At 42.9% G+C, this 27,386-nt stretch overlaps 1 protein-coding gene across 2 annotated transcripts; it reads right to left on the reverse strand.

Annotated features, from left to right (window-relative positions):
- Nucleotides 1-719: 719 nt before the first annotated feature.
- On the reverse strand, nucleotides 720-27,386 carry tmem260 (transmembrane protein 260). 2 transcript variants are annotated; one of them, XM_086095468.1, is made up of 16 exons: nucleotides 27,083-27,386; nucleotides 23,267-23,298; nucleotides 21,498-21,649; nucleotides 10,489-10,666; nucleotides 10,291-10,404; nucleotides 10,034-10,213; nucleotides 9,925-9,965; nucleotides 8,789-8,875; nucleotides 8,114-8,222; nucleotides 7,856-8,028; nucleotides 6,857-7,028; nucleotides 5,962-6,101; nucleotides 5,328-5,504; nucleotides 2,317-2,370; nucleotides 2,030-2,114; nucleotides 720-1,877 (listed from the first exon to the last, which is right to left on the reverse strand). In XM_086095468.1, exons 1-16 carry the CDS (start codon nucleotides 27,189-27,191, stop codon nucleotides 1,617-1,619), a joined length of 2,064 nt encoding a protein of 687 aa, XP_085951594.1. In that variant the 5' UTR covers nucleotides 27,192-27,386; the 3' UTR covers nucleotides 720-1,616. The 2 variants fall into 2 exon arrangements, with proteins under 2 accessions (XP_085951594.1, XP_085951595.1); XM_086095469.1 differs by lacking the exons at nucleotides 21,498-21,649; nucleotides 23,267-23,298; nucleotides 27,083-27,386 and adding an exon at nucleotides 20,972-21,483.

Here is a 27,386-nt window from a genome sequence, read left to right on the forward strand (position 1 = left end):
CTTGCTGATTTAGGGTGGGCAACTGACTCTCAGAGAAAGAAGCAGCAAGAGGAGAAGAGAGGGTCGTGGAGGACGGGGTGAGGTGCAGAAGGGAGATGAGAAAAGTAAAAAAAAAAAAAAAAACAATAGAGGGCATAAAACAACAAACCCCACAAATGCGCGATTTGTGATGTCACGAATGTGGTGGGCAACAATAACATGAAGTCACTTCATGTTCCCCATTTCTTTATTAAACCAAGTACAAACAACTTTTGGACACAAAAAGGTGACCACAACTTTCACTGTAGAAAGTAACTCTTGACTCTCTTACAAATGTTAAGATTATATTTAGAGAAAGATGCACTCAACTTTCCAGCGGGACATCAACATCTGGGTCCTTCATCTTAAATGGAAGTCGTCCCAAAAATTGTATTTCGGTTCCATGCAGGCCCACTAGTCTAACACGGCATTCTGATTAATACTGCATTTGTGAAATGTGAATTAAGCAGCAATATCCACTTGTTTTATCCATCTCAGGGGCGGCCATTTTTCCACTTCTGTTGACTGAAAATGACATCAGAGTTGCTCAGGGCTAAGGTTAACGACCAATCACGGCTCATCTTGCAGACATGATGAAACTCAGAAAACAGTTGAGCCATTGGTCAATACCTGAGGAACTGTGATGTAATTTTCAGTCGATATCAAGTAGCAAAATGGCCGCCCCTGAGATGGATAAAAACAAGTGGATTTTGCTGCTTAACTCATATTCCACAAATGCAACATTAATACAAATGCCACGTATAGACTTGTGGGAACGCATAAAAGATATTAATGTCAAGAAAGATTTTTTGAATTGGCTTGCCATTTAGGTTTCACTTGCATGTTCAGGTGGCCATGAAGGCACATCCATTTCCTGATGTGTCCGACATGGGAAGGACTTTGGTTGCGTCTACGCATGTTCTCACACACACATGCGTACTGACACGTGTGCAAACACACTTTAAAAGGGTCTCTGGCATTGTGACATTTCACATTTCATTTAAATCCATGAAGGATTACAGGCCTCCCGTTAGGACAGAAAAAAGGGGGTGGGGGGGGGGGGAGAAAAAACCTAATCGAATCCATTAGTTTTAAACATTTAAAAGACCATCTAAGATAGACTGATGGACGGACAGGGGGATGGGTGGCGAGTGCCGGGACTGGGTGGCACAGTGCAAGTCTGTCCTAGATTAAACAGCTGCTCTAATCCCCTATTTCTGCTACCAAATTGGGTTTCCCTCAATCTCGTCATCCTAATGTGAGAGAAAAAAAAGAGAAGTGGAGTGCCGGCCAAGGCAAAAATAATCAGTACATTAAAAGCTGCATGAGCAGAAGGGGAGGGAGAAACGGAGAAGAAGATGTAATGATAAAGCAATCAAGTGGGAGAGTCTAAGGGGGCACGCTTGATTGGGGTCATTCGAGGCTTCCTGTAGTCCAGCTCCCTCACCACATTCTCAATCTCCGATTTAGTCAAAATCTTCATAAAACACCACAACAATATTGCGCTTCCTTCCCGAGAGCCAGCGTAACAAAAAGCTTGTCGCCTTCTCTGCTTTTAGTTCATCTTCAAACCTTCTGGGTGTCGGGTAAAAAACCTGTCAGGTGGTTTGCTTGTGGCTCTGGCGGTGCCGGTCTCTTTCTTTCAACAGGTGGCCAAGGGCCGAGCGGATGGCGGCCGCCTGCGGGTCTGCCGGTTCCTTGTCCAAGTAGAGGCTAAAGTGCTGGACGCTGCAGGTCAGCAGGCTGTCCGGACTGTGGCCTTGGTGACCTGAGCGCACCAGCCTCTCACAGGCCAGTGCCAGGTTCTTGTCCCAGTTTGAAGGGTAGTCAGAGTAGGACTCCACAAGCGCCTTATACAGCTGCAGGCAGAAACAGTGGGACTATTATAAAAGCAGATGTTTTTACATTGCGACCGATTTTGCAGTATTTCCAGAAAGTGGCACTTAAATCTGTCCGCTATTATATTAAAAAAGTATTATTGATGTAGAAGCATCGTTGACGTCAGACTCACAGTGTAAGACAGCTCAAAGAGGTCAGATTTGCCCTCTCCCTGCATCCTCTCTGCCAGGTCAAAGAGAAAGAAAGCCGTCTTCATCCTGAAACAAAGCGCTTTGGATCAGGGTTAAGTGCTGGCTGGATGAATGGATGGATGACGCACCACTTCAATACAGTGACTTATGGAGATGCAGTTGCAGAAGATGCTTGGCCACACAAGACTGGTTTATGGAGATGTTCCAGCAAGTGCGGCGTGTTTATGCAAAGCGGACCAGCGTCTTAAGTTCGACAGTTGGACTGTACCTGGCTTGCCACATCTCCTCGTTAGCCACACGCTCCCAGGATGCGGAGTGGAAACTGTTCACACATATGGAGGGGGGGGGGGGGGGGGCGGACATTTATCTAAAAAGCTTCAGGCAGTCAACTCTAAATGAATACAAATGTGAATATATTGTTCCACTTGACTTGTGCATGGTCTGGAGCGCTAAACAAATGTTTGCTGCATAAACTTTAAATGACTGAGCAACAATGCCGGCTTGCACATTAGACATGGAGTAAAACCACATTTGCCTTTTTTCACTTTAAGATTGTAACCACTTGACCTCTTCTTCAAAAGAATATTTTAGCAGGTTCCCGGTGCTAATATTTAGCCGGTGGGCATCAGCGGACACGCTTGTCGTCAGAGTGCGGGAAATAATGTCACAGTATTCAGCCGTGGATATCTGAGTGAATGAGGGGCTGCTGGCAACCGCAACAGAAGATGTAGCTCTGACTAATTCCACTTTTGACACAGTTATTGACAAAACGCAATATGAAACTCATTATTTTCCATCTTCACTTCCATTTCAAATGGCTGAGAGCCTAAACGTCTGTGCTGTGCTTGAATTCACAAAGGAAGCAGATCACAGCATGGAGAACAGAGCACAGCCAAGCTCCGTCAGGACGACTGAGCAGCGAGACAAGACGCAAACAGATCTGCTTCCTCTGATTAAATGCTTGATGTTGATTTGTCTGTCTGGATGACAAACAAAATGGGGGGAAAAAAACATAACCCTAATAATTGTAAATTGCAAGTTCTGCCTGTCACAATTAAAACTTTCTGTGGGATAATATACAATAAAACATTTATGCAAAAAAAGATTTATTGATTATAATTTCCCTCACAGGATGAAAAAAAGGTTTATCTCTACAGTTATCTAAATAAGATCAGACTATATTATTATATAATGGCAGAATTGCTAATATAGCATATTATTGAAACTTATTACCGGTAGATAGTGCAGTGTATACAGGAGGATGCATGTTTTAAAATAGAGATGGGTTAGCACCGATTCTAGGTATCGTTACGGACCGATACCCGGCCTTATTTCAAGGTATCGGTACTCACGACAGAAGCTTCTGGCCATTTTATGATCAAGAACTAGAAATGAGAAATTTGAAAAATGGAAAATTGCCATGCAATTTTAACTCTTTGACTGCCATAAACGTTATAAAACGTTTAGCATAAACCTAGGGAAGGGCGCCGAGGACGTTAAAAGACGTCCCCTATGTTTTTTTTTTTTTTTTTCAAAAACGGGTGCAGGAAAGCCTTGGGCAGCTGTGCTGAAAGAATCAGGCTGATCTGATTAGTCAAAGACTCGTTTTGGCCCCTAGAGGGCAGCGATGACTCTCTTTGCACAAGGTTGGATGGGCCGCCCACCGTGGGCGTCAGTAGAAGACGTGAGGCGGAGCTAGAGTGTTGAGGAGACAATGGCTGATCCAAGCCACAATGGCTTGACCAAGCAACCGGTTACAAGCAGCTCAGCTTGAGCATTTTTTTCAAAGACGGAAAGCATCAATCAATACTAAAAAGCGCATTGATGTCAACGATGATGATGACAACGAGCTCTACGCCAAAGTTGGAAGCTTTGGCGTTATGAACACGTAGTAAGCCTCACGGCTAAGCGCGGCTAGCGCGGCTAGCGCTGCTAAGGCCGGAAAACGCGCACAATAGCCGGCCGGGTACTTCTACACAATCGGACATTCGATCGGGCGATGGAGAGTTGGCATCGACCAATGCAGATTGATAATGATGATGAAGATGACAACGAGCTCTACGCCAAAGTTGGAAGCTTTGGCGTGACTGTTATGAACAAGTAGTAAGCCTCATCGGCAAAGCGCGGCTAGCGCGGCTAGCGCTGCTAAGGCCGGAAAACGCGCACAATAGCCGGCCGGGTACTTCTACACAATCGGACATTCGATCGGGCGATGGAGAGTTGGCATCGACCAATGCAGATTGATAATGATGATGAAGATGACAACGAGCTCTACGCCAAAGTTGGAAGCTTTGGCGTGACTGTTATGAACAAGTAGTAAGCCTCATCGGCAAAGCGCGGCTAGCGCGGCTAGCGCTGCTAAGGCCGGAAAACGCGGAGCTGCACAAGCGGACATTCGATCGGACAATGAAGAGTACCCCGAGTCCAATGCATATTCATCGGAGGAGCGGGTACAGTCTGATCACGGAGAAGACACTGTTTCTGGACTACGATGCCACCATGAATGGAGTGGATAAAATGGATCAAGCAAATGCTGTTGCGTCTTCTTGCACGCAGGAGAGTGTTACACAAAGAAAAACTGTCGTTGAAACATCCACATATTTGTAAATAGCACCACAGTTGCACACATTTGTAAATAGTTTGCCAAATTGTTGTCAAATTGTTACACTGTTGAATGTAAATAAACGTATTTTGCTATCAAAAAACACTTTTTCATTCTTGGTGGTAGTGTTTTATAGAAGTAAAGCACTATTTAGGTGTTTGTGGCATCATTCATGGACAAAAAGAAGTGTCAAATTCACTAGAATGCATGAAATAATATCGTTTCACTAAAAGCTTGATTTCTCCGTATTTGAGTTCAAAACAAGCGAAATCGGATGAAACTAACCATTTTCTATTGTTGATTACTAAAGAACGGAATAAGGTAGAAACAAACTCTTTTTTTCTGATGAAAGATGAAAGTCCAATCTTTCATTTGGTAGTACGTGTGTTTCCATAGTCCAAACAGAACATTTTCTGTGGACCTTGAAAATCAGTCAAAATGCTTAAATCGGCTGGCACTGGCGGCATCCCTTTTCTGAAAACGTCTGGCAGTCAAAGAGTTAAGGAAAAATATTACATTAGAGTTAAATTATCAATCATTGTTTTTTGGAGGGGGATAGTATGTATCAAAAGTACTATTGGTATCAGTACCCGGTGTTGGTGACTACAATAGAGTGCGCGTACTGGTATTAGTCTGAAAAAAAAAAGTGGTACCTACCGCTACTCTGGGTTGCTTACCCGTTATGTGGCTCGCTCCAGTTATAAAGATTGTGTGTGCGACTCGCCCACTCTTTGGGGTGAAACTGCCTCCGAGCAGGCACCAAGAAGTCACACACACCAAAGGGCCAGCGGGAGAAGCTGCGACTCCAGTTCGGGTCTCCATCAGGCAGCCCAATACAGGCAAACAGGTCCGTCCTGCAGAAAAATAGTGTCAGACAAACAATTAACCCCCCCCTTCACCTTCATCATAAGTTTAAAAAAATTAATCTTTCTTATACATTTCCTCTTACCCTGCACATTGTAGGATCTTATACCAATCACAAAAATCTCAGACCCTGAGGGTTAAAACCCCAGTTCAATGTTGCCCCACTGAGAGGCTGCCTTTTTATTAACCTAGCAAAGACTGCCCCCTGGTGGACTTGGTATTAAGAGGTCTCATCAGTTTTAGAGCAGAAACAAGACTATTTAACAAAATCAAGCAGATTAGTGCCTAGTGATTCATCAAAGTCCTTTTCCGGCCTCAACATACGTATGCGCTTATCTTCACAGTGCGTTTAGCGCAGGGTCAACCATTCCGCTGCCTAATGAGATCACCTACTGTTCTGTTGGACCATTTCAGTGGATCATTTTTAGCGTTAGTTTGGTGACTCACTGGGAGTTGTGGATCAAAAATTGCTCCAGATTGAAGGTGTCTTTCTCCTCGGAGTGGATCGTGTCCCACTGGCGGCCGGGAAAGTGCACCCCTGGGAGGTGAGGTCCCAGCTTTTTCACGTACCAACTGTATGTCATCATCTAGAGAGAAAGAAGAGAACAATGTTTGCATAAGTTTGTTCAAAATGATAAAAACGGGAAGGGTGTGCTTTAACAGTCATACTATTTATGGTGCTATAAAATAGACACATTTACAAATGTTTAAATCTCTTAATAATTTCGTGATTCAAACAGAATTTGCGAATGTAAATAAGTCTGAGTAGACAACTTAATAGAATAAAGTTCCCATGAGTATTATTATTATTATTATGAGGTTATAGTAGTTGGAGAAAATAATACAATGGGTCAGCTTATTGACTATTTTACAAGAAACTTGAAGAGTACGGCGGAGGTTAAGACACACACCCGACTCATATGATTCATGATGATACACTATGCTTGGCTGTCATTGGCTGCAGGTGATCACGCTACATTGCTCGGCCTAACTGCACCACGGTTAGGATGGGATAAGGGGATACAGGATACAGGGGATCCGGTGCACTCAGTAGTCGACTTGTGGCTGTTGTGATGGTACGTCGTGTGATTTCTTTATTATTGTAATCACTTCATACCAACTATGTTGAGCAAAAAAAGAAAGTGGTCGGATGAATATGTGCAATATGAATTCACATGTATAACGTAATGTATGGTGTTCCACAGGGTTAAATTCTGGGGCCTCTGCTGCTTGCATTGTTATCTGCTGCCTCAAACAAGGTTAAGAACCGTTTAGTGCATACTTTATTCTCATAGCGAGCAAAGCTTGATCACAGAGAGTGAGGACAAGGTGGAGCTCTGACCTCCTGGTCGACCAGGCGCACATCTGGCCGTACATCAAGACAGTAGTGCAGGTAGCGGAGGGAGTTCCCCGGCAGATCTCCTCTGGTCAGGATGATGGAGTCTTTTGGGAAGGAAGCTAAAAGCTCCCTGCCGAACCGTTCCACCACACTGTTGCTGCTCTGATCACATTCCCTAAAATCACCAACGCATATGGAAACAGCAGCTTTGTTTACTTGCATTAAAGAAGGGCTAAGTGTGCACCTTCACCTCCGTTATAAGTGTGATAGTGTATAAAAGAAAGTCGGCGTGTTTGCTTGTGAGTGGGCTTACAAGGTGCTCTGAGGGTAAGTTGTCAGTGCCCCCGCCCCTTCGCCTGTGTACAGTGCTCCAGCTGCCTAGCTAATCGTGAGCAGACAGGTGTGATGGGTGTGACAGCGCAGGCCATGCTCTCCTCTTGATCAAAGCCGCTCAGTGATGGCTGTCTGGCACTCCTCTGCACCTCGCCGGTGTAATCTGCCTCCTCGGACAGCTAACATCTCAGGCTGAGCTCAGCGAGTGGAATCTAAGTGCTAACCGTGCCTCTCTTAGCCCTTACCACGGGGCGAGCAGAGAGAAACCTGACATGTTCATACCGCAGGTCTGAAGCACAGAGTAGAAACAAATCGAGTTGACTCAGGGAAAACTTATGCGCAGGGATTTTAAAAGGTATGAGAGAAGACTTTTTATTTTCACTCTTCTTTTCGCTTTAACTTTTCTCTGCTGAAGCAACTTGGGACACTGGAAAAGTGGGAGTTCATACAATTCAAAGTTACTTAATCCCTTGAGTCCATTCAAACCCATTGTAACAGAGTGATGCTTTTTTCATGCCCATTAAAACAAGAACTTGATCATTGCAAATTCAAGACCAAACAGGCAAAATGTTGACAAATCAACTTAATTTCAGACAAAATGTCTGGACTTTTCCCGCCCGCAAAATATTACAAGCTAAAGCAAGAATGCTGATTAAATGTAGCACTCACCTGCGATTAGTGTGTATCATGTGTGCCAGTAGAGCCATGGTGAGGACCCAGGCTGTGGTCTTCCAAAACCCACCATGACCTAGCCTACGCTCCAGCCCAGTGAGGGTCAGACTGCAGCCGAGGCCAGCCAGCACACACACGATAGCGTCACCTTGGATCCAAAAACGCTCAACCTGCAGCAGGCACAGTGATTCCTGCAGTCAGACTTCTACAAAATACAGCATGTGCTGCATCACTGCAGAAATGAATCTTTCTTACCACTCCAAGCAGCAAAGGTCTACTGATGTCCAAGTTTGCCCTCCAAGCAAAAAACAGTGAGTATATGAGCAGCATGGAAATCAACAGCCAGGACATGGAGCGATACATTCTGGAACGGGAAGAGAAAAAAAACACTGCAGGATGTGAGTCTACAATTCAGCTTGCTAAGAGGGGCATTTTCTTAAAGCAGCCTGAGTCATTAGGATCTGGCGCCAAGCTCTGAATCATTTACTCATTATAGCTTTGCTGTAAACTGTACAAACAAAACTAGAAAGAAAAGCTGTAACCCTGATTTCAGTCAATTGGGTTTCACACATTAAATAATACAGTGGAAGTTCCATTTGATCATATCAATTATTAGGTAAGCAATTCAAATTTTGAATCACAGGTGAACTTTAAGAGTAAAAATGATTAAAGATTTATTACAGAATTACAGATATAAAGTGAGATACAGCTGCCCGTTATGTGTGCAATGTTCATTAGCCTGGTGTACAGGTGTGAGTCACTGACTTTTTTTCCCCAATTGTCCAGTTCAGTCATATTCAGCCACATCGCTCATAGTGTGGTGGGCCTTATTGGTTTTACAGTATTTCTTAAAGTGAGAGCAGTTCTATTTTTACTTCAAGTGGCTGTCACGCTTGCAGCAGACTAGGATGACATGCTCCTTCATCCTACCTATCCATCGAGGAGAGGAGGAGGCCTAATCCCGCCAGAGCTACAACAGGAAGAGAAAGGTCTTCCAGGCAGTGGTCCAGCTGGGCCCTACAAATACACAAGCAAACACGATGAGCGCACAGTCTGACGGACACCAAAGGCACACTCAGATGCTCGTCCTGTGACAGAACTCAAGGACACCAATTATGAAATCCTCGCCGTCCCCTATCAAAACAAACTCCTTGGACTGCGCGCTCCTCCTTTCAAACGGATTGACAGATTCGAATGACAGTGTCACGCACCCCCCCGCTGCCCCGTCCTCTCTTCTCAGCGCTTGTCAGTCACTGAGCGCTTTCTCAGAGCACGCAGATAGTTTCCTGCCTCTTGCTTAATACCCATCTCTATTTGACAGCTTATTGAGTCTCTATATCTCCCAATGTACACTATGTGTGAGAGTGCGCTTGCGAGCGGTTGTGTCAGCTTCTCCAGTGGGTTTACGTCTCCAGTGCGACATGCCTGTCATGTTCGCCTCTCTTCCCCATTTTGAAGGTGCGCTTGTCCATCAAGCGGTGGGGGTGACGAGTAGTTGTGGGTGCCTGGCAGAGGGATGCTGGGGGGGGCAGCGGCAGTGGGGGGGGCCTTAAGATGCATAGGCACCCCCATTCCATCAGCTGGAGGAAGATACGAAGAGTGGAGTAGTGAAGAGCAGGGGGATGGAATCGGGTGGAGATGCGTGTGTGTGTTGGGGGGGGTGTATATATATATTTTTTCCCCCAGTGCTGTTGCAGCGTCTGTCATCACAGCTCGTCACGCTTTAAACACTAGCGCTGAGTGATCATTTCAAACTGCTGGTGAAACAAAACACAGCGATTTGGCCCTCTAAGAAGGTTCAGTTGTGCTTTGATGGGAAAGAGTAGAAGAACAAAAGCTTGCGAAAGCGTGAGGGGATTGGGCTGTGGATATGATGGAGTTGTGTGGACAAATTGGTGTGCATTATCTGAGCCAGTTCAAAGGGCAGAAGGGTTCTCCAGCTCCCTGACTGTACTTCTGACCACACTTATCTAGACTGAAAAGCAAACCCATACCTGCATAATGAAAAAGACTATATAACAAAAAAGAGTTTTGTTAGGTACAAAATGAAGAGAAAAAAAACTCACTTAAGCAATGAGGTCAGGTTCACAGAGCTGTCCGTCTTTGCCTGCAAATACAAGTAAAACCTGATAAGCAAGAAAACAAAAAAGGTCAAATAGAGCAAGCAACTCTTACCAGATTGAAGGTACCATATTCAGCCCTGAGCAGGTGGGTTAGCAGGCCTGATATGGTGGTCTGGTCCCCCCAGCTCCAACGGGCTGAGTTTACGTAGGAGGAGAAAGGCAGGAAGATGTAGGGCAGAAAACCTAACAGGAAGCACATTCCCATGGACGTGAGGCTACGCAGAGACAGCTCCTGTCAAGACAGCAAAAACATATTCGCATTCAAAGATGGATTTGCAAACAAATAAACATGTAAGATCTCAGTTTTACCCTGTGGGAATGGAGTCTATGGAAGACCCATGGAATGACAGCAAGTACATACAGCACCAGGGTATGCTGGTTGCAGAGTCCCAGCCCGCAGAAAAGCGCCCCCCACTGTGAATGCTAACAATAAGCAAAGGGATGGAGAATGGCGTTGTGAAGACATCAAACAAGATTTGAAAATATCAAAACTGAAAGTTTGATTACCTTTCGCCTCTGGGATGCATTCTTGGCTGAGTGAAAGCTGGCAGCAGAGAAAAAGAGCAGCCCAGTGAAAAGATTGTTGAGGGTGAAAACCTCCGCAACCATTGACCACTGCCAACTCAGCCTGGAAACGGCAAAAACTCCTCCAGCCAGTGCTGCTCCAGGACCAGGACCAACCAACCTGACAATGAAGGACAATAGGAGGCTGCTCAGCATAAACAAGTACAAATATTTATCAAATTCTCAGTGAATCCAACAATTAATTTCGGTGATGATTAGACTCATCTCTGTATTTTGATCTAAAAAAAAATTATGCTTTGCCTTACATTGGATGGTGTGCACCAATGTTAACAACATTAAATTAATTTCTTTAAAAAAAAACACACACAAAAAACAACTAATTATCCACTTTCTGGGAGTGGCCTTATCTGATGTTTTCAGTCACAGGTCCATAAAGGCATGTTTGGATGAGTTTTTGGTGTGGAAGGCCTTGATCACACATCTATGACTATCAAATCAAACCATCAACCAACAAGCCTAATTCCCAAATTTCTGAAAGCAAGTAAAGTTGTGAAAACTGTGAATCATATACTCTTTTCAAATTTACATACAATGTATATAATAAGTTTACATACCCCTGTAAAAAAAAAAAAACACTGGGTTATTATTATATTAAAAGATGACACCAAGATAAAATATATTTTTTAAACATTTTCAAGGGGGAGTAAAAATAAACAACTGAAAATATGTTCACAGAGGTGTTAAAGAGTTACGCAATCACATTCAACTGGAGTTAGCAGTTTTAGTTTTGCTTGAAAACATTTAAAAAAAATTCAATTAAAGTTTAAAGGTCACATTACATTAAAGGTGGAAAGACATTTTGAAATGATTTATCTTGGTTGCAATTTTTTTACATCATAACCTGGCTTTTGAAAAAGTGTGTAGCCTTTTTATAATCCACTGTAACTGTATTTGCAAGGTGTCCATATTTTTGTTAATTTAGCAGATTTGCTGATTTTTTTCCCCACTTGGAACTAACACGAAGGTAACACACTATAAGCTTTGGTTTTAGACACGCAAACGTTAACCGCTCATTCTTTTCCTGCATTGTTTTCAGGCCCCCAAAGTTGTTGTTTAAAAATAAAATACAATTAAAAAAAAAACATTTCTGCGCTTCATCCCCATGGAGTGGGTGTTTTCATTTCAGTGTTCACGATATATATTTTTATGAATGATTATCTGACACTGTTTCCGTGTGGACATGGCCTAAGTTTTTGCCCCTTTTCCCCCGGCAGTGGCATGGCGCACCCCATTTTTCCTAGCAGTGAAAATCAGCAGTTTCACATTAAAGTTATGTAGTCAAAAAACCCACAACTTACCCATATTATTTGCATCCTATTTTATTTTTTTCCACAGACAAGACCTAGAAAAACATTTTGTGAATTGGCCCAAATGAGAAATATTACCCACCACCATCCCTTCTCAGAGAAGCAAGTTGATCTCAAACAGACCGGCCTAAAAAAAATAAAAAATTCTCTGGTCGTGATAGCCCTTTATCCTCAGCTTCTTAAATATAATGTGTGCACAAAAGTTTCCCCCTTCCTCCTCTCCTGTAATGTCTCCATCCCCTTTGCTGTAATTGAAGCAAACTTGGCCTAATCTGTCATACGCTAAGACCCACCACTTACTAAAACGAGAGACAGAGGGAAGAGAGAGAGGTGACAAATGACGGGAGGAGGGAAGAGGGGTGGGGGGGGGGAGCAAAATAGTGCAGTCAAATGTATGTTAAAGGGTTGAGACTGTGTGCCGGATGAAGGAGGAACTAAAGCAGAAAAAAAAAAGTTCAAACAGAGAGAGAGGGGGCAAAAGAGAAACAGGGAAAAAAGGAGCAGCCCGGTCCCCTGCACGCTGGCTCGGAAATATGAGCGGGCTCGACAATTAGGGAAGTCAGGCAGTATGGCTCTTGCCGCCATTGTGTGGAGTGGCTTAGAGTCCTCATCAGCCTATCAGCTAACTGACAGGCAGAGAGCTGCTCTATTCAGCGCGGCAGATACAAGCTGCAGGCCAAACGGCTGCCAGGTCCCTTATGACCCCACAATCCCTTGCCGGTGACAGCTTCAAGCTCCATAGCAAATTAGGCGCTCTCACATTACAATCGCAGAAGACAGATTCCATTAACGGTATCTGAAATTGAGTAGAGAGCAGGCCCGTTATCAGACCTGACTCATAAGCACCGCCATTAATCAGAAGGCATGATACCATTTATACATTTCCAGCTCTCTGCCTGCCGCTGTGATAGTCAGCCACAAAAGGCCTGATGAGACTTAGGCGAGGGGAACAATGGAGCTTTCTGAGGAAAGCGCGCTAAATCAGAGAAAAAAAAAAGAGAGTAGGGAGAGAGGGTAGGAGGAAAAAAAAAACTCTTGCTAGCTGACTACTTCCCCTTTTTTCTTGGGCTTTCTTCTCCTTCACTATTTTTTCCTCTCTGTGTTCACTGTAAGGCGAGCTCGTGAATATGTGTGCGAAAGGGCGGGTGCGGGGGGGGGCAGAGCGTGTTGATGGGGCGTCTAGGCGAGAGTCTTAATAAGAGATAGCGGCGGCGTCTTCCCTCGCCGCCCCGCTCCAGGAATTAGTTGTAACTTGAAGCAGGGATGAAGGTGGTGGGGGCAAACGGGGACCCCTGCACACACACACACACACACACAAGTTTACCTCCCCGCTCGACAATTAACCCGAAGCTCACACTCATAGCAGGGGAGCGTTTTTTTTTGTGGGCGCCGAACTGTAAAGGGGGGTCCCATGGACACGGCTATTACAACAAGTCGGTTCTGGCTCCTTAAGCCGCACCTGATAGATATGCAGCGCTTGTCACATATTCAGACACACATCTTTTTTTCATCTTCCACTACTTTATTCTCACTGGGTGGCTGACAAATCTCTCTGTTAGAACTTGACAGTCCGTTGGAGCCCAGTGATGTGTGTACAGTACAGAAGTAAATGACCCCGTCTGTCTGCGTGGGACCACCTGGGTCCACGTCTGCCTCTCCACAGCTTATTCTCCAGCCCGGGCTGCTCCCATGCAGGGCATACAGATCAAACAGGACACATTCTGACACCAGAGTGGCCGCATTCGCTGTTATCGCCACTCTCTGTAGTGCAGGATGCTGCTGTATAGAAATGCTGTGGCTCAGTGACAGCGGCCTGGCTTGGAATGTGGCAGAAGAACAATTGAGGTCCTCTACCCTGAATGGAAGCCCCACTGCCAAAGTGTCCGTGTGCTCGCCTGGGCAATTAACCTCTTTGACAAGACATCAACCATTAAATGATGTCAATTACAAATGGTCTTGTTTTTAAGTCACATTTGAAGAATACTGTATGTGCCCTAAAATATTCTGAGCGGAATCAAAGAGAAAGATGAAAGGTAAATGCGCAAATAAGAAATGACAATGGTACAACAGGCTCTGTTAAGCACTGTCCCCTTCAAGGACTCCACAAAAGCGCAGTAAAACCACTTTGAAGTGTCAAAATGGGAGCTGCCTCATTTACCACTCGAGCTCTCGCTACACTAGACGCGCCAGCAGCAGCGGCGGCGGCAGTCATCTGTGCTGAATAACTGCACACAAAAGCGTACAGCAGCCCCGTGCACTGAACGACACTTCACAATGGAGCTGGTCGCAGCAGCCAGCAATACACAGCACCTCAGGGATCAGACAATAAATACCACAACTGTGCCATCGCAGATCAGCGCTGCGCTAGTCTCTCTCGACCAAGTGGTTTTGGGGGAGTGCTGGAAAGGAATCACACATTCCTGAAGAGGGAACCCGTAGAGAAGGTGGTCTGCTTGGGCTGCGACGGACGCTTCCAGCTGGCCCTGGACGACACCCTCGGGCTCTCCTCTGGCCGCCACACAAGGCTGGGTACTTAGTAGCTATCATAATACAGAGCATTGCATTGCTTTGAACCTTAAAGCCAAACTGTAATTATAAATAAATGTGGCAAAAACATATTTTTCAGTTGACATGAAGAACATCTCACATTCGAAACATGTTAGTTCGGAATAACCACAAAATGTCAATTTAGCAGGTACAAAAAACTGCAAACTACTTTAAGCTGAAAAAGAAAACCGATTAAATCGTCTTTTATTGTTATGTACGCACACATGTACAATCAATTTGACCTCTGCGTTTGACCCATCACAGCGAACACACACTGTTAGTGGCACCCACTGGAGCAGGGGGCTGCTTAAGCGCCCGGGGAGCAGTTCCTCAAGGACAACGTGTATGGGCTTGAGCTGGGAAAATGGCAGGTGTCAATTTCAACTACTTGCCATGGCTGCCCCAAGTATCAGACCCTTAACTTTCTAAAATGTATATCCAAATTTGAAATTTTAGATAGAAAACTAAAATACATTATGTATTGCCATTGATATACAGTGCTTAACTATCATAATAATTGTTCAGAGCAATTAAGAGATCAACAAGCATCATGTCGTGCTTTAAAATGTGGACTCTTGCAAATCCAGTTGAAATTAAGCCTAACAATCAATCACTGCTGTTTCCTTTCAAGATTAAAAATATTTTTAGTAAATAACTGCTGTATATTGTGACATTGTAAAATCAAATCAAAATGTTTTTTTTTTATGTTTTCTTCACTTTTTTTGTGTAAAACAGTACATCTGAAATTGAGCGACTAACAATAATCATAACATTATAAAAATAAAGATTGTGGTTAAAGTGCTTTTCATACTGGCGTATTAAATAATCACTATGGAACTAGAGCTGACAAAATTAATTGATAAATCCACAAGTAATCAAATATCAAATTAATCGACAACTATTTTAATAATAGAGTAATCGTTTGGAGACATTTTTAACTTTAAAATTGTCCAAATCCTCTGATTTCATACCAACAGTAATTGTTCACTGATTTCTGTAGTGCTTCATGAAAGAAGACTGATTATCTTCTGTGTTTAATCAAAATAAGACATTTGCAAACATCTGATTTGACTTTGGAAAACAATGATCGAACCGGTAACATCCATCCCAATTTTACAAAATAAACACAAATCACTGGTTAATAAACAGTAATGGGGGAACAATGCTTTTGTAATACACTTTATTGCAAAATTAAAATGAATCGGATTAGTCAATGAATTGATTGAGTAATCAATAGATTAATCGATTCTAAAAAATATTCGACAGTGACAGTGGCACTATATAGAACTTAATTTTAATTTAAGGCAGCTCAGGCAAAAACCTTACACTCAGTGCTTATCTAATACATTTGTCAAGCACTGCACATCAAACCAATGATTTTTTTTAAAGCGCAACATACATGAATTGGTAAGAACAAACATGAGCCCAAAAGCAATTTGGCCAAGAAAATATGTGCCTATTTTATAATGAAATAGTCTGTGAAAAACCACCTTAAATAACCAAGTAATCATCACTAATACTAATTAAACAATGAATAGATTGAAGACAACAATAGTGTCTTTTCATTACTGCCTCAGTATAATCTTTTTCAATTGATGATTTCAAAAAACTGTCAAGCACAGTTGTATGTGGGATACCACAACCCAATTTTAGAGCAATTACTGAAACATACTCCCCTGCCTCATTCTTAGTGTTCAACAAGGATGCAGTCTGCTCCACAAGCGAGGAGGATAAATGAGGGACCCGGGCTCTGCCACTCAGACACCTCTCCTCCAGGAAGCGCTCCAGTGCTCCGAGTGCGTATAAAATTAATCACCACAATTCTGCTCAAACAATGCAGCCACTGACATGACAATTTCTCCCGCAATGCCATCATAATCTCAGCCCAACACACAAAAATTACAGGAGGAAGGGGGGAAGCAATTTACCACACACAACAAAAAAAATCATGTTTATGCAATTCACTGACAGCCATTTTTCTTGCTGCTTTTCCACCAAAGTCATTAGGCACACGGCTGTGATACGTAAATGTTGCTGTATAGATTCCATTAACTAATTCTGGCTGAACTGTAATTGCCGAGTCTGATCCGTCTCCATGCCGGGTGCCTTATTAAGACTGCCTGTGGTGGTTGTGGAATGTAATATTGACATCCGAGACAGACACAATCTCAGGCCTAAGGACGAAAAGGGCTATTAAACGGGTAGTGTATTCTGCTGTCTAAACGGCCCTCCTCCTCTCGATCCCCATCCCATAGCCAGTAATGAGGAAATAACATCTTCATTAGACATCTGTTGAACTGTATTAGAGAATGAGTCCTGGGGGAACCATTGGTCATGCTGATGGTGGGGAAGGCAAGGCTATTGGACCGCAATATAACACGTGACATAGAGTGGAAATAAAACTACGTCCACAAATTGGTTGTAAATGACATGTAGCTAATCATGTGATGTCACAAAGCCCGAATGTAGATTTTACACAAACCTAGACCAAGAACAGTCTAGAGCTCGGATTTGGCGACTTATACTCCAAAAAACACTAAGTTATCTTCACCATGGTCCCAAATCTTTATTACCAAACATCATTTAAGATAGCACACACAATAAAGGATAACAGGTCATAGGAAGAACCTTTACAGAAACAAAGCAGTTGGAAACAAGTCCTGAATCTCAATGTCCATGACAGACCAAAAGTACAAAACCCAATCCCAATGAAGTTGGGACGTTGTGTAAAATGTAAATAAAAACACAACATATATCGGGACAATATTTAATGTTCTAGCTGTTTAACTTCTTTTTAATTTTTTGGGCAAGAATTCACTCATTTTGAATTTGATGCATGCAACTCGTTCTAAAACAGTTGGGACAGGGGCATTTTCCCCACAGTGTTATCTTTATTTCATACTCCGAAAGCATTTGGAAACAGAGGACACTAGTTGCTAAAATTCTTTCCTATTCTTACTTCATGTATGACTTCAGCTGCTCAACAGTCCGGGCGGGGTCTTTATTTTGTGCTTCATAATGTGTCACACATTTTCAATGGGAGACAGGTCTGGACTGCTGGCAGGCCAGACTGGTGATCAATAATCGCAGTCTTTAAATATGAGGGCACGCTGATGTGACACATGCAGAATGTGGCGTGGTATCGTCTTTCTGAAATGAGCATACGTGCCTGAAAAAGAAGTTAATTGGATGGCAGCATACAGTATGTTGCTCTAAAACCTTTACTTCCAGCATTAATGGTGCCTTCACATTCCCCATTCCGTGCCACTAACACACCGCCATACCACCACAGATGCAGGCTGTTGAACTTTGCACTTTTCAGCCTGGGGGACACAACGTCCATTATTTCCAAGAACAATTTGAATTGTGGACTCATCAGACCACAGCACACTTTTTCAATTCCATTTTTAAATCTCGGCTGAGCTCGGGCCGAGAGAAGCCATTCAAAATGTAAATGCTGTGAAAATGTGGCTCTGACATGATACATCTTTTGGAAAACAACACGCCTTGGAGAGCAGAGTCAAGCAAGGCCAGGGGACCATCTCAACCATATTGATGATGGAGAAGAGGAGGCACACACTCACCCTCCCTGCTACCTGAGGCATCAGCTGGGCCAATGTTTTATCAACGGAGCCTCTCATCCAGGTGATAGAGAAGGACAGACATGCTTGGTGTGCTTATTATGTAATCGCGATCAAACTAAAAATGCTGATGTTAAGAGTGTTCCAGGGTTGTTTTTCTACTCTGAAGGCTGTCAGCATGCTAACGCGGCTGCTCGTGGTTTTTCGGGATAAGCTCGGGAATGGGGAAGAGATCCCTCTAAGGTAGTGGAGATACAGAGCAGCTTTAGCAGATAAAGGGTGAAACGAGAGCGAGCGCAGAATACAGAGCTGTCTGGATTATCCCGTTATGAAGGGTGCATTCCTCTGGAGTCTCACAGCTGAGGCCCGTAGCATTCCTCTGTGTTTTTCCTCTGTCAACCTCCGAGCGCAATCGATAGTAATTATTATGCTGTGCGCCTTCCTCAAAGGCTCGTCAGGCCACGGTGCGAAAACGTATCAAGACGTGCAATTTGACCATCAAACCACATGATCAAGGCAAGAGAGGGAAGTGGAATTGACAAATCAAAGGAAAGTGTTACATTTCTATATTTGCCCAAGCAAAGTGCCTTCCAAACCTATGAATGCACATTCCCCCACATTAAACGCTGCAATCCAGCCGACTAATTTAAATTGATACTTCAAAGGTTTGGATACATTTCAGATAAATGTGTCAGAATTTACTCTTTGAGACAAAATGCCTTCATATAAACTTCAATACATTTTTCATGTGAAGGTATCAAATTATTTGTTTGTGTGTGAATAAATAAAGCAACTAAGATGCAAATAAACAAACAACACAAGGGGGAACAGGTATCACTGGTCAGTTTTGAAATTATATTGGACAACCACTATAGGAGGACCAACCCTCCCCTTCTTAGCCAGGCCACTATTACACTTGCTGATCTACAAATTCAAACTAGGCCTTGAACAGATAACAAAAACATTTTATGCTTCTTTTTTTTGAGCCCATAGATTACATTACGTTCACACTTAACAGCTTATGTTTTGTGACTGTTTGCTTTGGCTGAGGTCCTTGCTACCCATCAAGCTCTAGTTGAGGTAGAGTGATGTGGGATGTTTTCATAATGACTTTTCACTTTGCCATAATCCAAAATTGAATCTAAATCCCCAGAGATTACAAACAGGGCTATAGTTAACATGCACACTGTGAGCCAAATGCTCCCAGACAGCATGCGTATTTGTGGCCTGGAAGTAACCGCCTCTCAACGTCTGGCCAAGAGCTACTTCTAGTCGTCCAACTGAATAGTAACTCAACAATTGGCATTAAGGCTGTGGGGTCATAGAAAAACTAAAGACCTAAACGGCTCATCTGGAAAATGCAGCCTGTTCTAAAAGCCTGCTTGCCCCTATGGAGCACTATCCTAGTCGACCCACTGTACTTCTCCAGAGCCCTTGACCCTCAATTTTGGCTTTAACCTTTCAGTTGAGTAACACAAATAACGCAATTGAAAAACATTTTGCTTTGTTATACATCATTCACAACTACGGGTGTTAGAAAAAATCGAGTCGGCAATATATTGCGATATTACAGCACGCAATTCTTTTTCTTTCTCCCTCAAACGAGGCTCGCTCGGTTACACCTCTCTCTCCCCTGCGCAGCACATAAAACACCTCAGCATGCAACTAAAATGCAAAACCAAAAGTAATAATAATTCACAAAACAAATTAGTCAATTGCAAGTAAATTGAAACACATATTTGCAAACGTGTTACAGTAGCGCTGCTTGTTGTCGACAGCACACTTTGCAGTAGTTTCAGCAAAACGTTTCCATGTGTTGAATTTGAAGCAGCAAAGAAAATCTGGCCAATTGGAAATAAAGTTAAGATAGAAACTGAGCTGAAAAAAGCGGAGTTGAATGAACAGCACTGGTGAGTAGCATTTTTATTTACTAGGGCTGCTCGATTATAGAAAAAATATATAATCCCAATTATTTTGGTAATAATTGAAATCGCAATTATTCAAACGATAATTTTTTTATACAAAACAAGAAAATGTTTAAACATTTAAAAATATTAAGACAAATAAAAAAAATTGAAACACTAATTATGTAAGTTCCTTTTGGAGCAAACAAGATTTATTAAATTAATCATTTTAAAATTAAAAAAAGGTGCAAATATATAAATTTAAACAACTCAAAATGAGTATTAATAATCTTTTGTTTTTGTTTACGATTATGCCAATTTTGTAAATGTAAAGTGTAATAATTGAAATTGTAATTTCAATTAATTGCACAGCCTTATTTTGAACCATTCAAAGGTTTTATTTAATTTAATTTGTAAGGCTATGAAAAAATGGTAGGCTACTTCATTTTCCACCGGATTGTGATCTTGAATTGAATTCAAATTTATTGTGTAGGCTTTGCTGCTTGTGGATATAAAGTGCCCACTTTAGTCCCCCACTCAACTTTTCATGCCAGAGACGCCATTGGCCTATGCATAGGCAAAAGGTGGTCAACATATATAATTGTGTATTGCGTTAAGTACTGTTTTAATTTGACTTAATTATTTACTGGGGAATAGAGAGTGTGGATATTTTTTGGGGGGAATAGCCTAAATTTGAGTGGTAATAAGGTTAGGAATGGGTGAAGATGGTAAAAAAACAACTGTGGTATACTGTAAAAGGGAGAGAGGTACAAAACCATCAAAAAAAACTTACATGATTAAGTGAACACATATGAGAGCAAAAACTGTCATCATGTGCAAGAGAGAGGCAAGTTTTGACAGAGCGAGAGGAGGACAGCATTTGTGATCATGCTCCTTTTTAGACCCAGGAGGGAAGAAGCGGCAGATTAGAAATCGTGCCATGTCAGGATTGGGCGCATGCTGGGCAAGGCGGGGGGCGCAGGAATACAGAGATGTGGTGGTGCGGGGGTTGGAGGGCATGATAATTGTGATATACATACACACACACGCGCGCGCGCTAACTCACAACGGGTGGCTGATGGGTAAACAGGCTGGGCAGGGTTGTGGCAGGGGGAGGGCAACATGAGCGATGCTCCTGAATGCTGAGCAGAGGATTAGGGACACCACCATCAGGCTGTCAGGACCCCAAAATGCCACTCGGTGCCTCACACAGCAGCCAGATGTAAAAAGTAGTGGAAGAATGTCAATTCCTGTTTCTCCAAACACGTTTTTCTCTCATTTATTTCCTGTTTGGATGTTTGTCCTGTGATGTTGTTACGTTTTTGGCCTATAAAACTCAACTTTTCACAAGTAGTTCAATTCAAAATGTGTCAAACAACCACCACACACTAAGTGAAATAGTGATTTTTTTTTAGAATTTATAATCCCGATGATTATAATTAAGAGGGACAAAAAATCCTCATCTCAAGAAATATTTTTTTTTATTATTTTTAATATAGAAATGTGGTTGTACTAAAATGAAATGAAACTTAAAATTTAAATTGAGATGCACATATATGTTTTTTTCTCTGCATCTACAAAGGCCTACTTGCCTGCATACTGTCATGCAGAGGGTACCACAAGCCACTGCCCCAAGCACGCTGCTCATGAGGTTGACACTGTGGGCTGGCGAAAGCGCGGGCAGAAGACATATCGTCAGGCGAGAGAGTAGCGTGAAGAGCGGGTATCCGGGAGGGTGGGCCACCTAGACACACAAACACAAGCGTTAGAAATCATGCTGAGTGATGTTGGAAGATAAATTCAGTTTGGTTGACTAAACAGAATGACAATGTTTGACTGGTCACTTTAGTGCAATAACAGAAATAGAACAGGAACAAAACTGTTTGTTTGTTTTTTTACAAAGCTTCTTTTCATATTACACACGCACTATTCTATTAATCTAATTTCAAATTCCTGGTTGTAAAATGGAAGAGGGTGGCCCATCGCAATTACTTATTCCTTGAAATAAGGCCGGGTATCAGCTCGAGACTGATACCTGGTACCTCGCCTATCCCTAGATTTAATCAATAAAGTAGTTATTAATACATCTGATTGACTGCTGTACTGTGAATTTAAAGGAAGTTAGGCAAAATGGGTTGCACAGTGTTGGATGCAGCTGCAGTTGATTCAGTCTGAATGAACTTCTAGAATTGGAGCAACGGAGAAAAGACGCAGCTCGTCTCACAAAATAACCGACATGATATTCGAAGAGAAGTGGTTCACATAGCTGACTTTCATGTAGTTGGTGTGGGCTAAATCTGTGACCCTGAACAGAAAATTACTAACACCAAAGGCATCTCCTCCTTGCACTCTTCCCTTGTCTTTCTTTGGCCTCTTCCCAAGGACAGTGCAGCTCCCGAGAGTACGCAGCACAACACGTGATCTTGCACCCCCCCACCCCCCTCCCCCGCCCAAAACCGCCTCCAAGCCGTGCTCGCTCTCGTCTGGGGGATCTCGGCAATCGCGGCAATTAGCCGCTAAGTCTCCGTCGCCTAGATAAGGGCTCAGTCATTAAAGACAGATTCATTTCCTGCCGCTGATAACACGAGTCACACTGGCAGAAAGAAGGGGCAGCGCTTCAACTTGAGACAGTGCGGAAAGGTGAGTTTGCCGGTCAACGTTAGAAGAACATTCCGTACTATAAAATGACAACCGTGAGCCTCGGGTGGGCTTTGGAACCAAATGTGAAGGTCAGATAAGGTTCAAATAATGAACATGAGTACGAAAGAGTAAAATGAGAGGACAAATTCATGCTCAGGATATTTGAGACAAAAAAGTCAGGCAGACAAAAGGGAAGACGAACTCTTGGGATCCAAGTGGCCAGTCCGGGACACCGGGGTGGCCAACGAGGCCTTTGGGAGGCCTGGTAGGCAGCCGGGCAGGCCACACGGACTGCAGCCCTAACGGCGGGATTACTGGCATAGTGACACCGACACAGGCTCCCTAAAAGGATCACAGCGGCGTAATAAACTTTATTAAATAATAAAACTTATTATAACTGTTAACCCGATTTAGTTCATTCTTTGCGGCTTACGCACACACAAAAAAACGAGGGGTGGATATAATAAGCCTTATACCGTACATAAGGCAAAGCCTACAAAAGCCATCGCCTTACTATTGACTTTAATTGGATTTGAAAAAGGGGTTGCAAATTATAGCATTTTTCGACTTGCAACTTAGTCAAAGAAGTGTAAAGAAACGAAGGGGGAAACCTGTGGACTGAAACTGAATTAATCTGCTTTCTGCCCATGCTTAATTAAACTTGCTTAATGCTTCTAAGAGTTAATGAGTGAATTGATTAAACAATAGAGCTAATACTCACCCCCAGCTCACAGGCAGTGGTGATCAACTCTCCTGTGGAAGAGAATGGGGGGGGAGGGGGGGAGAATGAATGTAAACCCAATCATTATTATTAAGAGACAAGTCTGCTCCCAAAGTTTTCCCAAATCAAATACTTGCACTGGGGTTTTGCATTCATTTGCTAGGATCAAAACCTGCAAATCTTCCCAGTGTGACATTTCCTAAGCGGCACGCTCATTCTCTTCAGCGCTTGCCTCTCCCCTGATGCCTCCCCCCCTCCCCTTCGCCGGCACACGTACACACGAGCCATTAGACACCCTCTCCAATGCACTGTCACACTAAGACACACATATGCTGATCTGAGGAGAATGCTTCCAGTGCCATCCTCCCCGTGCGTCAGGGTCTTTCTTCTGCCACTCTCCGCCAGTGTCTCAGTGTTGCCTTCAGTCCGTTGGGCACAAACGGGGAAAAAAAGGCGACGCTGGTGACAGTCACAGAATGAGGTAAGCTGCAAAAATAAGAGGCGGCTGCACAATTTCATGACAAGCTCTGTGTGAGGCACAAGCACAACACTGAATGAAAATAGACCCCCCCCCCCCCATTCTCCCTCAACCCCACTCCTAAAAGCTATTTGAGCGAGCTTTAACGTAGCTGGGCACAAACCCATTTGTGCCAGAATACACCCAGAGCATTTCAAATTATGCTGATTTCTCACCCAATGTTTACATCTCCCACTCGTGAAAATTGAAATTTGGTTCAGATTAACTGACACTGATAAAGCTTCGGGTTCAAGACAGCACCCTCTACTGGCACTAGAGCAAAAGTCCTGCCTCTGCTTCATCAAATTCAGCAACATCCTACTCCTCGTGTCCTGGATCAACAAAGCACGGAGCATCAAACCCTTACGTGAAACGGGGAAAAAAATTGTTCCTGATGCTTGACTTCCAAGTTGTTTTTCCAATATGAATGATGTAAACAAATGCAAAATGAATTTATTTAGAGCTGCAACTAACGATTATTTTAATAACTGATTAGGGCCATCCTACCGTCGCGTGTGGGAGTGGGACATTCTCACAATTCTGTTATTCTTCCGGGCTTCAAGCTTAGGCAATAATTGAGACCTTGATAGTTATTGTGCCAGCATATATAAGCACTTTAGCTTTTTCACATCCCTCTTCAGAGACACCGAGGCAAATGTGCTGCGTCGTGTGTGCAACATCACGTTCATGAGTCACACACACATAAGAGCTAACCTAAGACGCAATAAATATCCTATCATTTATAATGTCTTAATTATTGCCTAAGCTTGAAGCCCAGAAGAAAAACTGAATTGTTGTGAGAATGTCACACACATGACATGACGATGAATCGGGTTTTTAAAAATGTTTTAATTTCCATCCCTTTATTAAAAAAACACTCATATTTACTGCCGACTGTCGAGAGGCTGAAACTCTGAGGATTTGGACAATAGTAGATCTCTAAGTGATTCATCAATTATCAAAAATAATTATCAATGAATTTGATTATCCATTAGTGGTCGATTCATCAATTAATTGTTGCACCTTTAAATTAATGTGTTCCTAGGCCAAACTATCACCATCACATAGCGCTTTATTGATTGTACAGGTAAAGTAACACCAATAGAAAAATTTAAAATTAAACATATGTCCTCTTTGCTTCAACTGGTTTCGTTGTGTGGCAAAAATCACAAAATAAAACACAAAACAGTCAAAGAAAAAGGAAAGCATACAAGTTTAATTGCACAAGATTTGCTGACCTAAATTGTGCAAATGTGGGGACGCTATATTGCATTTAAAAAAAACTGAGATATTTACGGGTTGATTGCTTTTATCCAAATATGAACATATCAACATATAACGAGTAAAAAAGCCTATGACACTCCTATTTTGCAACCTTGATTTACAACATTGATTTAATGCCTACACCAGGATCCCTAACTCTTATCAGTCTAATGGAGCATGAAGTCAGAACTCCTCCACCTGCACAGCTTAAACACTTTCCAGCTCCATTTCACCTGGCACGAGCAGCCAAGATACTTGCAGCCGCTGCTTCCACATGTTCTTGTCCTTCGTCAGCTTCTCTTTTTCCCTGAGCGGTGGCACACTTTTCCCCCCATTCAACATAAATCAAACTGAGTGAGCAAAAGCATCTCACAGTGAGGCCGTCTCCAAAAAAAAAAAAAAAAAAAGGGAAGATATTGACTCAACGGGGGAGCAGCGAGGTTGCCAAGAGTCTTTGTGATAGTGGAGCATGGGCACCCACACCGGCCTTTCCCGTAATCCCCATCATTTCCACACTCCACATTCCTAGACAACAGTGTGCCCGCGGGGCTGTGCTCAAACTTCTCCAGGGCACATCACACCTAAAGAGATTAGGACACGGAGACGGAGACCTGGGGAATTCAGCTGGCACTATCAGAGCGGGCATCCTGCACCGTCCCTAAACACTGTGGAGAAGGGGCTGGCCGTTTTTTCAAAGCAACCCCCCCCCCGTTTTACCATCCTCATTCATGGGAGCAGGCAGGCTACTCGGCGCTCTCTCCTCATCGTTCCGCGTTCATATCTGGCTCAGCTTTTCATACGCTTGCAATGTGCAAATGTGCGTTTCTTTCCGCAACTCGTACGCCAGACCGCCGCTAAGCTAACAAGCAGCAGAGTCTTCATTTGGCCAATTTAAAAGTCTGTAACTTGACTATCTCAACTAAACACTCTGCAAATGTGCAAGGTAGTCTTCTACAAACAGCATTACAGAGAATGTTGGAAGACACATTGGCCTACAGCAAGTTAAAGGTTGGGAGTGAAATATTGTCCATGTACAGAACAGTATCTAGAATACTAATTTGTGTTTCTTTGAGATAATGACAAAACTCACACATTGCAAATACAGCGGTATAGCATTTGCCTGAGAGAGGAGAATTTGTTATAAAGTACCAGCACTTAGAACTTGTTTTTATCAAGATCTTGCTTCATTAAAAGTGACAAGTTACTCTTAACTCATCTTGATAAATTACGTGATCAATGTCAGCGCGTTTCACTCTTGATCTGATTAACAGAGCGGATCGTGTTAACGGCAGATCGGAATGGATCACATGTTAAAAGGTGACCACAGATCTTTATTCGGACTGACAAAATGTTTTTTTAATCATGGCTAGTTGACGGCCAAATCCGTTGATGGTAGACGTCGAGTCAACATTGTCTTACTTTATTAGTTTTTGCTTGTTTATGTTTTGTTTTTCCTCTCAAAACTGCCTCATCTCCCACTGTTACTGCACAGTGGTGGTAATCCAGGTTAGTGATAGGCCAGGCTGTTTATCAGCACCGATATTTGGCAAAATGCAATTTGACTTTTTTTTTTTTACAAAATCTGACAGCCGGTAAGATGTCAATTTAAAATTGTGTTAACTTCATGGACTATTTTTTTTTTCTCTTTTTTTTCTTCCAATTGACCATTTCAGCTACTTAATTTTTTTTGAAAACTAGCATTTTACTTGCTTACGTTTTCATATAACTTTTTAAGGCATCCCGATGACTGAACTTTTTGTTATAACTTTGCAAATCTGAAAAGTAGCTCAATAAACATGTAAAAACATTTGAGCGAGGAGTTTGAGTTTGTTTGGCTTTAAATTTTGACGCCAATATTTTACACACAATGTGTTTGAGTGTAAGACAGTGTACACACATTTTAGTTACCTGACAGATCCCATTCCCAGGTGTGGATAGTTCAGCTAAATAGCTCAATAGCAGCTACCCCAAAACACAACAAACCCACGTGACTTGAAACAAGGAAGAAAAGCTTGCTCGCGAGCATGAGCACCAACCTGAATCTCCGCCGGGCACTGTCCTCTGCACACACGGCACGTAGAGAGCGAGCACACAGGCGACGGTAGCGCCACTCAACAACCAGCTCGTTTTCTGTTCCGTAGCCATTGTTTACATGGACGTACGCAGTTTTCCCTCGGAGGATAACGTGAGACAGCTAGCGAGCCATGCTGTACTTCCACGCAGGAAGAAAACAGCGCGACTCCATTTCAGTTTAATGCGCTCAACTCAAAATGCAGATACAACATTACCGAAGACTTGAATCTCTTCTTTTCCTGGTACGTATCCGCGCCAGTGAGCAAA

The sequence above is a fragment of the Leptonotus elevatus genome, chromosome 14 (assembly GCF_054856555.1).
Source record: "Leptonotus elevatus isolate MCC_2025b chromosome 14, RoL_Lele_1.0, whole genome shotgun sequence".
NCBI classification, from domain to species: Eukaryota; Metazoa; Chordata; class Actinopteri; order Syngnathiformes; family Syngnathidae; genus Leptonotus; species Leptonotus elevatus.